The following is a 12,548-nucleotide window of genomic DNA, read 5'->3' on the forward strand; positions in this document are numbered from 1 at the left end:
ATAGAAGTCTGCATTGCCTTATAATTAACATTTAGCCCCTTCAAAATAACTTGAAGTTCCTTTAAAGGACTATTCTCCTCTTTGAGAAATATACTGACCGGAGAAGTTAATGAAATACTGCAGTTGGTCTGCAGGCATCAGCCTTAACCAAATGACCCTCCTTCAATCTCCAGTCGGGGTGTCTCTGTCCATGAGCCTGAGGGAGTGGAGACGTGGGCCACATTCTGACTGAGTTTTCGTCCTGCATCGATGATCGCTTTCACAAACCCCATCCGCTCAAGAGAATGAAGTTGCCACTGTGTGGAGTCTCAGCTCTCTCCTTCTCTTCCTCTCACTCCCTCAAATTAAGATTTCAGTAATTAAATTGATAAAAGTCATGCATGCCAATATGCCTCATGGTTCCAGACCTGATTTCATACTCCACACAGTTGCGGAGAGCTGCAGAAGTTCTACCTTTGATGTGGCATTCTTTATTATTGAAAATAATTGGATTCTCCCTCCCCCTCTCTCTCTCACACACACATACATTTTGCCCATGTCTACTCTGGGCATGCTCAGTTAATCGACCTCTTGCGAGGCAGTGCTGATGCCGAGTCCCTGTTCCATCTGGGGGTTTCGGGCAGCTTTTCAGCAGAGCGGGACCCAGGTTGTGTCTGAAAAACGGATTTCAGTAGCCCAGGCACTGTGCTGAGGGACGTCACTTCAGTATGGGTCAAGGGTCATTCTGCAGGTTGGAGTGGCGCCTGCCAGTGAATGTGAGCGTTGAGACTGTGGGAGCAGTGGCGAAGCCTATAGGGGCTTCGTTGCTCTACCTCCGTATCAGCTTGGCCGAGCATAAGAACAGAGCCTCTCTGGCCCACAGGCAGCTGGCTTCTCTCCACACTCAGCGGAACGGCTGATAATCAGCAGAAAGAGACCCCTGATGATTACTCTGCCTCTGCCTAGGATGGCTGCTAACTGCTTGCCTGCTCACTCCTCAGAATGTCAAACTAGTACTCACATTTGAACCCCCTCCACCCCATTCCTAGTGTGCCATAGAAAAGCCTATGATGTCCATCAATCTCTGCTCTCTTTGTATCAGGGCTAAATGTGAATTTAATTGCCACTGGAAGAGAAAGAGGGAATTTTTGATTTCCCTCTGTATGTCATCCTCTATCAACCGTGGACAGACGGTATGTGCGCGCCTCTTCCAGGACACTAGCTGTTTGGCCCTGCTTGTTCAGTGCTTTCTTTGCCTTGTGGACCTACCCTGTGCTGTGGCCGACATGCACCCAGAGAAGCCCTATTTTAAGAGTTGCTGTGCAGCAATAGCATAATGGTCTTAAGCAGCTTGTGCCTCCCCCTGACAAAAGGACCGCCAGAGTAAATAATGTGTTTGACGCCCAACTGATGAGTCATCAAAGGAACAGAACATCAGCTATCTTATTTTACTGACAGCACTTAGCTCAGCACAGGCTCTCTACTGCACAGGTCAACGCTACTCAGGCTGCTCCTTGACAAGTTTGTATAAATGTCAAGTGACAAAATATAAAGGATATTAGACTGTATGAATCACCAGAATGAAACTGCAAAAAAATATATAATGTAATAACTAATTTATGCTCCTTTTGAATCCTAATATCTCTTATCTTTTTTCTGTAAATATTTAAATGAGAGGGTGCTTGTATTTCCAGTTCTGTTTCAGATTTCCAGACATTTTCGTAAAAACAGTTTTCAGTATCCTCAACACTCTATAAAGCCTGTGTAAGACAGATAAATGTCAACAAACTGACATTGTTGATTGGTACTGTGTCAACCTATTGGCAGAGTTTCAAAGTGATTTGTGACTTAAATTAAGTGATTCAACTGAAACAAAGAAATTATAAGAACATCAACAGGTCTCTAGCGCAGCTTATGTCGGCCTGTAACAGACACTATAATACACAAAAATGTCCCTTTTTCAAAATACAAACAAGAAACAAGCTACTTTAGGCAGGGATCTAAGATAAATATTTAATAAAAAAGGGTAGTACCTGAATATCAAAAGCCTTTTTAAATATATAATATGAAAATCTCGGCTTCTACTAAAGTAATCATTGCGTTATTGGTATGGATTAACAATTTTATGAATCCTCTGCTGACATGGAGTATGTTAATTTTTTGTAACTTTTAAACTCAGCATTGGATTTGTTAAAAAGGTTGTCTTTGTCGTTATGGCTTGTGTGGTAAGGTCATGCAGCTCAGTGCAGTCCATTGCAGTGAGTGTGTTATTATATACTTAGACTATAAACTAGCAATTACTTTGGCTTATGCTGTAATTATTTAGAGTAGGCATTGTTATTCAGTAAAGAGGAGTATCTCTTTCGAAGTCAGCCGACAGTAGCTGTAGCCAACACTGAAGTATATAACACAACTTATTAACTCTTCTAAGCACATAAGCCTTTTCAGTATTCTCTAGCTTAAGTGGGTTCAGCCATGGTCGCTCCATGTTATTATGGCTCAGCTCATTTCTAACTTTGGCTTCTCTCTTTAGTGCCATTTTCAAAAGATTATGGGAACAAATTAAAGCCCATTCTTTGTGTCTTTTCATACAGGTATATCCAAGGTGCATCGTCTCCAAAGGACATGGTCATCATTGTGGATGTGTGAGTATCTCACTGCTCAGTCTCAGGTCAACATTTCCCCCTGGCTAGAGTGCATGTCTCCTTCAAAGGGCGCTAGTGCCACCTGTTGGTCTGAGGAAAATCGAAAGTTAGAGGAAGACGATTGCTGCTCATCTTAATTGAAGTCCACCTGCTATAGCGTTACTGTCTAAAACGTACAGATGTGAGTCCTTTACAAGTTAGGAAAATGGACATGTGCAGGATTAGGGCCTGTCTTCATATAAGTGAGCTTCTGAGTGTTTTGTTGCTTCTTTTTCTGCAGGAGCGGAAGTGTCAGTGGACTCACCCTAAAACTGATGAAAACCTCAGTGGTAGAGATGCTGGACACCCTGTCAGATGATGACTATGTGAATGTGGCCCGAGTAAGTGGAAGCTTTCAGATCATGATTAGCAATTAATGACGCAAATCTCTCCTGAAAGCAACAATAACACAAATATTTGTTGTATTCATTAAGCAGGTGGTAATCAAGCAGGGATTCAGCAGACTGCACAGTGTGTTCACACCGCTCCAAGTTGTTTGCTTGCAGTGGAAACATTGCACTTCCCTCATTACGTCGTATTTGCTTTTCCTGCACCGTAGTTGTCCGTGTGGGATTGTGCCAGTCTGTCTCTTTCACTCTCTGCTGATTACCAAGCTTTCTATCAGGACGAATGTTTAGGGGAATATTAATGTTATCCTATATTGCAGGACAGATAACGCACACACACAAACACGTCCACACGCTTGGTGTGGTGGCTCTGTTTGGAGACTTCCTTCAGTAATCCTTCATAATCCATTGCTCTTAGCCACTGTGTGCCTCTAAATCCCAGCTCTAAGAGCAAGAAATGAGCATGGTAAGCTGGGTGGGAACGCATCTGATTTTCACCCCTATAAAGAAAGTGAGGGCTTACCGAAACTAGCTGCGAATTATTTGCAAACACAAAAGACATTAATAACCAAAAATTAACTGAAAATAATCATCAAACACAGTTTCTGGTGTCTTGATGACAAACTGTGGCCTCACTTCTGGAATGGCAATATGATTAGTTATTATATTACAGAATTTATTTCATAGTACTGTTTTATTTACATATTCATACTTTTTTAATTATTAAGTGTATAGATAGATATTAGATGTACCCAGCCCTTTTTTTCTTAGTCATGTGTCACTGCTACATTTTAAGACACAAGCGATGTGATATTTAGAAGTAACACTGATGAATATTGAAAATGTGGCTTTGAATACTTTTGTGTGTTGGATTTTTTTGTCTGCCAATTTAAATACGAGACAACACGAACTCATGAGAAATGTCAGCTTTTTGCGTGCACGATGTTTTATATCAATCTGTCCCGAAAATGTCAGTAGATTTTGAAGTTGACCTTCAAGAAGAAACAGCATCTAAAACCTTCCATTACAGACATTGCTGCTAATATTCTAATCACGCGTAGACACTGCACACAAGTATGTACGCCACACACACATGTACACACAGTTTTAAGCTAATTTGGTGGATGAGATGAGACAGATGATATTACCTTGGCTGGGTTTCTGTTCAGTGGTTTGCACTGGCGTTTCAGGTGCACCTGTTCTTTGTGTGGAAAGTTGTAATTACCAGTGTTTACTGCCAGCCAGAGAGTAGCAGGGCAGCTTACATCTGCACACACCCACGTCTGCATTCTGACGCCATGAACTACACACACACGTATAAAAGAGAAATACACAATCTTATGGCAGCAACAGTTGGACACAAATTTAAATTTTGTGGTATTTTTGTTCAGAAAAGCATATTCAGTACGCTCATGTGTGTCTTTGTATTTCCCTTTATAGTTCAATGAGAAGGCCGATGCTGTTGTTCCATGCTTCAGGACTTTGGTCCAAGCCAACGTTCGTAACAAGAAGATCTTCAAGGAAGCCGTCATGCATATGCAAGCCAAAGGAACCACAGATTACAAGTCTGGCTTCACATTTGCCTTTGAACAGCTTCTCAATGTAAGAGCCACAAATCCTCTAAGGGAAGAGCAATGTTATGCTGGATGTTTGTCTGTGGCTGAAAAATTGTTTCCCTATCAAAGGTCTTGAAGAACATACTGTAACTATGTTCTGTAGCTCCAGCATGTTATTATATTTCCTGTCAAAGTTGCTATCTCATCAAATTAGTAAAACTGAATTGTCAGTGATAAAACAGTGCTGCCAGCGAGTAGCCCAGGTTTGTATAAGACATTTCCAGAGTTCTGTCATTGTTGAATGTAGTTCTGATTATAACCGCTGTTGCAATGGAGTGATGCTAGCGTTTTCAGCAGCCAGCACAGTGGTGATGTCTGTCAGCAGCAGGCATCCACGTGCTCTCGACACAGGTGCTGCCTCAGCTCCGTATGCTGCTGTGTATTTTAGGAGGCTGCCGCCCTAATGGGCTCTGATGGGATGATTGATGAGCGCAGCCCAGAGGAGATCAGCCTCAGACACTTTATATTCCTCTGGTGGGCTTGTCGGCATAGAGCCAAGTGCCGGCTGCCCCCCCACTCGCCCCCCACCTTCCTTTGCCAGCAGAATGAGAAATAAAAAGGCCCCTTTAATCGCTGTCTGTGGCAGACTCACTTCCATGATTGGTGGCAGAAGCACAATAAAAATATGTAATTGTAGCAATATTATTTATCTTTATTAGAATCTTGTCAGATTGACATGCCGCTGGCCTGCATATCAATGGCAGCTGCCGTGCAGGCAGGCGGGGGGTTTGTATCAAAGCTGAATGCTAAAGACTGGTGCCTGGCTATGAACATACAGTACTAAAATGCTGGTGAAAATGCTTCTGACACTGTTAAATTTAACGCTACAATATTGTTGCATACTTCAAATGAAATCCTGAAATTATGATAATATGAGGAAGTCTGTTTCTACCAACAAGCAAATTATTAAATGTATGATGAAAAGGAAAGAAAACCTTTTATGAAGCTGAAAATGTAGGCTAAGAATGTATAAGGTCTATTTCAACAAAATGTTGGACAAAGAATATTATTTTTAACTCATACAATTTATTCCATTATAGATTTCTGCCTATATGCCCATTATATGATGCATTATTAGGCTACTCTTAATCACAAAGGATCAGACAAAGATCAATGTTAGTGTGACAAATATGGTTCCAGGAAAAACATTACACCCTCTTCATCCTACACCTGAAATTTTCTATGTACTCACACACATATGTAAACATAAGGGACAGCGCATCAACAGTGTTGCTATTTTAAGTGATTTCCTAACATCATCACCGTTTTTATTTTTGGATTTTCCGTAACCTGTCTCTGTGCCTCTTTCCCTCTCTTTGCTCTCCTCTCCTCCCTCTTTTCTTTCTTCGTGTGCCACAGGAGAGCAGCGCCCCGAGGGCCAACTGCAATAAGATGATAATGATGTTTACAGATGGCGGGGAGGATCGTGCACAAGAAATCTTTGAGAAGTACAACTGGCCCAACAAAACAGTGAGTCTGTCCCCATAAGGCTGTTATCTATTCATCTACTCACTTTGTTAGCCCAAGAGATCATACATGTCTAGGAACAGTCTTAGCGGGCCCTTTTCCCTCCCTGTCTCCCACCGTATTCTGTTGACATTGTCTCATTATAGCACAGGCAGTTGTGTTAGTTAGGCTGTCAGACATGCCAAGCGCTCCAATCTGTGCATAAAACGTCCTCTCCAGGCTTTCATCACTTCCATTTTGGATGTTTTGATTGTGGATTTTTCCTCTTGTGAGTCATCTCTTTGGGCTTTCTTCAACTCTTTTTCCCTCTCTCTCTGTCTTTTTCTCCTCTTCTGCCTCTTTTGTTGTTTTGCTGCTGGTGTTAACAGCTCTGACCTGCTGACTAATTAGCCACTTTATCATCAGAGCCTTTAAAATTACAGCCAATAGATACTCAGTTTGTGCCTTTGTTCCAGTCTTGCTGTGACTCCCACCTCTCCTTTCCCCATTTCAAGGCCCCACCAATATTTATTCTGTTATCCATTACTATCCGGTTCCCTCATGGCGGCTGCTGTCATATAGGAATAATCTGCAGTTTGACAACTCTCTCACTACAGTCTTGTGTTGGTGACAGTTGTGCGAGGTGACTAGGAGGCTAATCTAATCAAAACTCAAAATTTGTGTGTTGTCGTCGACAGTTGTCGTATGACAGTGAACTTTTTGCTTTCCAGTAGTTTTTTGCTCCAGTGTCTGTCTTTGCAGGAAGTTTAGTTTTGGCTGTATAATTTTAAAACTACCTTCTCTTTTGTCCTCTCAATCTCTCCATTTGTCTTTTTCTCCATCCAGGTTCGTGTATTCACCTTCTCCGTTGGCCAGCATAATTATGATGTAACCCCTTTGCAGTGGATAGCCTGTGCCAATAAAGGTAGGCGGATAAGGTCCTTGCATGTAAAATGTAAAGGAGAACTGTGGTGGCTGGCTGTGACTCAGGAGGTAGAGTGTGGTGTCCACATGGCAAAGTGTCCTTGAGCCAACTGCCAACTCCTGATTTTATAGATGGACGAATGTTTCCACCATACTTGACATCCACTGATACCCCTGAACAATATTATACATGGTGATATCAAAGGACACACCAGCAACCACTGCATTTGTGGAGCATTATTGTGACTGACATAGTCTCACACAACTCATCCTGTAGTGGGAAATGCAAAGCTTTATCACTTGTAACAAAAGAACTTGGAATTAAAATTTGGCATTTGCTCTTGATGAGAACACTTTCCCCAAGGCTAATAGGCAAAACAACAAACAAACAAGACAGAAATGGTCGGCGCAGTGGTTCAGTGGTTTGAAGATCATCATGTTGACCACTTTCACCAGCATCTCATAACCAGATATAAACAGAGCAATGATTGAAGTTGGAAAAAGAAAGAGCCTGAGATCTTGTGCCATTGTAAAGATCCAACTACTTAGATCCTGATTGTACACCTGCTTTATCTTGTTTAGAGTTGTGCGGATTGGAATCTATCCCAGCATGCATTGGGCAAAAGATGTCTGATAAACACCCACATTCACACAGGCAATGTGGAGTTTACAGTTAATAAAACCTGCATGCCTTCGGACTACGGGAGGATTTGGTTTGACGCCACAACCTTCTCGCTGTGAGGCCACAAGTGCTAACCCCTGACCAACCATGTCAATCATTAAAATGCAACGCAATTATACAAGTCATATGTAGAAAGAAATCTGGTGGTACAATCTGGTGATAATTTATTTTGCCTGGTGCATATTCTAAAGGGGCAGAGCTTATATGGATACTTCTCCAGCATTCATTCTCAGATTTTCATTCCATACAATCAAGTTTTCCGTTCAATTTTCTCATAAATATTTTCCTGAACAGCATAACATAACATTTATTCTGAATATAAATATATCATAATATTCACTTAAATTAACACATGAAATTCAATATTAACAACCCCTGCTTCTCAACAAACCATTAGTGAGATTTACGCAGTTGTCTCTCTTAACTACATGAGAAAAATCAAATCAATATTTTATCAGTCTGAGGTAGCCACAGTCCCTAAAATAACCCGACAAACAGTCAGCTCTGCTTCTGAGCGACAGTCTGACAACCCATATGATTCAGCTGCTCATCCTCTTAGCTTCTTTGTCAGCATGAATCTCATCTTGACTCAGTTCATTTAAGCCTAATCTAACTCAGACTGTTGTTGCTATTCTCAGTTTTGGGCCCTGTTAGTTTTTTAATCCATAACTCACTTCTCTTCCTCTCTTTTGTGGCTTGAATTAATTTTGTTTCTCAGTGTTGCGGTTTATCTGGAGCGGCTCCTTTATGAGGCCTTAGCTGTCTGTATGAAGCCTCGGCTAACTGCTTGCTGATTAGCTTATTGCCAGTGGAGCCAAGTGCTTCAGAAGTATCTCCCCAGAAGTTGTTATTAATTAGCAGGAGGAGTCTGGTAGCAGGATGATTACCGTGCCATCTCCCTGTCATGCTGAGGAAAGTCCAGGATTACGCCTCTGTGCCAACATGCTCTCTGCTTTTCGCCACTGTAGTGATTACCATGGTACTAAAGTGTATGCCAACATAAGACAATAGTGTTGCCACACCAGCCTCAATGGAGCTGTCCTCTCATATCTTCAGTACTTATTACTCTTTGGTATCTCACTCCAACAGAGCCAGCTCCCTGACACTTCCACAGGCCCTAACCCTTCACCCATGACATATACACATTTGACAAACTGCATAAACACACACAACTAGGCCACTCGGAGATGCTAGCTATTGTCTCACTTGAGCTGCAATCCCATTTTAAGAAGAAGGTACCCTCTCTGTGACTCTAAGGACAGTGAAACCATTTCTCCATGCTCTCAATAAAATGCAAAACAGATAGGAGAGTTAACTTCAAAGTAGGTGAATGGAGGATAAAAGTAGAAAATATGATATACTGCATTTGTGATCCTAATACTTCCACAAAAGCCGTGCTTATACTGTAATGAAAAACCAGGAATAAAATTATCTCACAAATTGAAGATGGCCATCCACAACAGAAGTAAAATCCTCAAACAACTTAATTACACCATCAAATTTGTACAAAGTTTACTGGGTGAACACATGATAGTTTATATAGTGTTTGAACAGCATGCATAGAAAGCAGTGCATGCCGGACTACAAATAGTAGCAGGAAAATACATAGTCACACTCAGCACAGTGTAATTTATCTACATTATGATTGACCTGCATAACAAATACTTTGTGTAGAAAGTACTAAAACACCCTGTACCTGCATTTTGTCAAAAAAAGCTTGACATGTGATATATTTTAAACTCAAATTACTTCATGCCCCTACTTCTACGTTTAAGGAAAACTGACTTCTAATTGTGCCAAGGCATTATGTAAATGAGTTTTACAAAGAAAATACGTTATTGATTAAAATCATAATTGCCCCTCACACAAGGGACCTCCTTTGTTAACCTGAATAGCACAGAGGAGATCTAAATTACATCTTACTTTTTAGTTACTGCCTATATTTTCCTCTCTTCACCTTTCGTCGTGCTTTGCCCCACAACCACAGATGCCACGTCTCTGGCATGCAGCCAAAAGCACTGGAACAAACTACTGCTCTGAACAAAACTATAACAAATAGCTGTGCCCGGCATGTGTGTCTATGCATGTGAACCATAGACTGTGTATGCATGGGCGTGTGAGTGTGTGATGTGTGCGTGATGTCTGCATGCTTGCATGTGCAAATGAATGAGACAGAGAAGGCAAATCTCAAACCACTGTGGCAAAGTGCATAATGTATCAAAATAATGAGAGTCATCTCTGCCTTTTAACATTCTGGGGATGCTGTCTTCATTTCGCGGCTCTTTGTATAAACACTCATGGCTTTAATAACTTGGGGAGCGGTGTGGTTATTGACCCAGTCGGTCACTCTCCTCCATTCCTAATCAGTAGCAGCAGTGCCTGGGGCTCAGCATTCCCAATGAGCCTCCACATTTACATCCTACAGCACAACCATGAGTGTGGAGAGGTCAATGGCCACAAGCTCTATCGTGCCTGCGTGGCCCAGCATCATCAGCTGGAGCTGAAGGCATTACATGTACCTAATAACATGGAAGAGATTAAACTTCAATCTACTAATGGATCGTTTTTGTACACAGTTTGAATGTTTAAAGAGGTACTGCACACTTAAACATGTTTTTTGAGCTGTAAATTAAATTAAATGACTGTACTGTAATGAAACACATCAATGCTGGTGTTAATATTGACATTGACACCAAATTTATATTGAAATGCAGCAGGCTTTGTGGTAATGAAATAGTTGTATGATTGGTCTCACTCCTTCCTTAAACAGAATTAAACTAGCTGATGTGACTTTGCTCACCACTGTGAAGCCTGAAACCCAGTCGTCGTTGCTTGTGTCTTTGATTTTGAACGATTAAGCTTCTTCCTTCTATTGGGCACAAAAGGGCTTGAACCTGCAAAGTGCCACTTGCGGCTATATTTTAGTATTGTAAATGCACAGATAGTTGTAGGTGTTTTCATATTTGTCTCACTATATGGGTTCATTTTGATTGTTTCATATAAGCTGTTGGAATTTTCAGGGTCTCCACTCCTCAACCTTTGAGTTGAAGAGCGGAAAACCCTGAATTCATGAAGTCTATCAAAGACATGGATGTAATTGTGTTGACAGAAACATTGTGTCAAAATGATGTGCTCATTCACTGTCCTCCAGGATATAATGAAGTCATGGTGCCCTCGATAAAATTAAAAAAACGCAAGGGCAGAACATCGGTGGGGATCTTGGTGTGTTATAAAGGAGATCTTTGCCGTCAGATCTCAACAGTAAAACAGGGTAAATCACACATTTGGTTAAGGTTAAATCAAACCATGGGCATAACTGATAGGGATGTGCTATTTATATAACCCCTGTAGATTCTCCTTACTTTGAAGAAGACATTTTTGAAACTCTCCGTTCAGAAATCGCCTGTTTCCAAGCCCAGGGAAACATGCTTCTAACTGGAGATCTGAATGGATGAACAGGAATTGAACCTGATGTCATCGACCCACAGGGCAGCAACCATGTGTTTGGTCAGTCTCCCCTGTTTACCACACCAACCATCACCCATCGGAACAACCTTGACTCTGAAATAAATCAAAGTGGCAGGCAGGTAGTGCATCTCTGTCGGGCCTTAGGCTTGTACATAGTTAATGGTAGGTTCAGAGGGGAGTCTTTAGGGAGATTCACATACTTCTCAGCTCGTGGGTCTAGTGTAGTAGACTATGTTAATCACTGACATGGACCCCTCCACTATCAGTACATTCACTGTCAGACAGAAATCCCCCCTTTCAGACCACAAACAAATGAATGTGTTCTGTAAACTCTCAGGTCAAATGAGTGACACAAAAAGGGGAACCCAATAAGCTGAATACATTAAATCCTACTTACAGATGGGAGTGGAGAAAAAACTAGATTATACCCACATGAAACCTGAAGATATTGAGAACGCCATTAATCAAAATCAATTCTGGGATATGTTGAACCACTTCGACACAAAACAACTACAAGCATTACCCATCCAAAATGGTGACATCTGGAGAGAACATTTTGAAAATCTGTACAAATACAAATAAATCTAATTAATTCAGATACTCCAAACAGAAGAAGAAACAATTAAAGACAACCAAAACCCCCTTTATTTCCCAGTTACTTGGGAATAATTGACTGCACAGCCAAAATCTCTCCAGCCAAGGAAAGCCTGTCGTCCAGACAGCATTAAAAATGAAAAGCTCAAATACAACATCCCAGAGATGCAGGGTTAAGTGTTGAAGTTGTTCAATATTGTATTACAATGGGGCTCATTGCCCCCATTCATAAGAGTGGGGACAAATCAGACCCTAGTAACTACTGTGGCATCTGTGTCAGCAGTTGTCTAGGCAAATTATTCTCTCGTATTCTAGTAAAAAAAAAAAAAAAAAAAGGATACCAGATTTCCTTGACAAACACTCCATCTTGAGTAAAATCCTTCCTCCCAAAACGTTGCACCACTGACCATGCATATACCCTTCACACTTTAATATACAAACATGCGCACCAAACTAAAACTGGTAAGATATTCACTTGTTTTATTGATTTCAAGAAAGCTTTCGACTCTATTTGGCATGAAGGGCTCTATCACAGACTTCTACATTGTGGTATAGGGGGAAAAATGAACGATCTGGTTAAATCAGCGTATTTGGAAAATAGGTGTGCTGTCAAAATTGGAGACAATCAAACTGAATTGTTCACCCAGAGAAGAGGGATTTGTCAGGGTTGCAATTTAAGTCCGACTTTATTTAATGTGTATATAAATGAACTTGCTGTTCAGTTGGATCAATGTGCTGTTCCTGGCCTCTCCGTCCTAGACAGAGAGGTGAAGTCTGTTTTATGCTGGTGACCTTGTTCTGCTGTCTC

The 12,548-nt window shown here is 41.2% G+C and overlaps 1 protein-coding gene across 8 annotated transcripts in view; it reads left to right on the forward strand.

Moving 5' to 3' along the window:
- The window catches only part of cacna2d2a (calcium channel, voltage-dependent, alpha 2/delta subunit 2a), a 160,245-nt gene that overhangs the window by 124,015 nt on the left and 23,682 nt on the right, over positions 1–12,548 (forward strand). For all 8 annotated transcript variants that reach the window (XM_067587047.1, XM_067587048.1, XM_067587045.1 and 5 more), the window contains 5 exons: positions 2,574–2,624; positions 2,905–3,004; positions 4,451–4,612; positions 5,986–6,096; positions 6,919–6,997. In XM_067587047.1, the coding sequence (XP_067443148.1) occupies positions 2,574–2,624; positions 2,905–3,004; positions 4,451–4,612; positions 5,986–6,096; positions 6,919–6,997 (503 nt within the window). The remainder of the gene's footprint in view (positions 1–2,573; positions 2,625–2,904; positions 3,005–4,450; positions 4,613–5,985; positions 6,097–6,918; positions 6,998–12,548) is intronic.

The sequence above is a fragment of the Thunnus thynnus genome, chromosome 4, assembly GCF_963924715.1.
Source record: "Thunnus thynnus chromosome 4, fThuThy2.1, whole genome shotgun sequence".
NCBI lineage: Eukaryota > Metazoa > Chordata > Actinopteri > Scombriformes > Scombridae > Thunnus > Thunnus thynnus.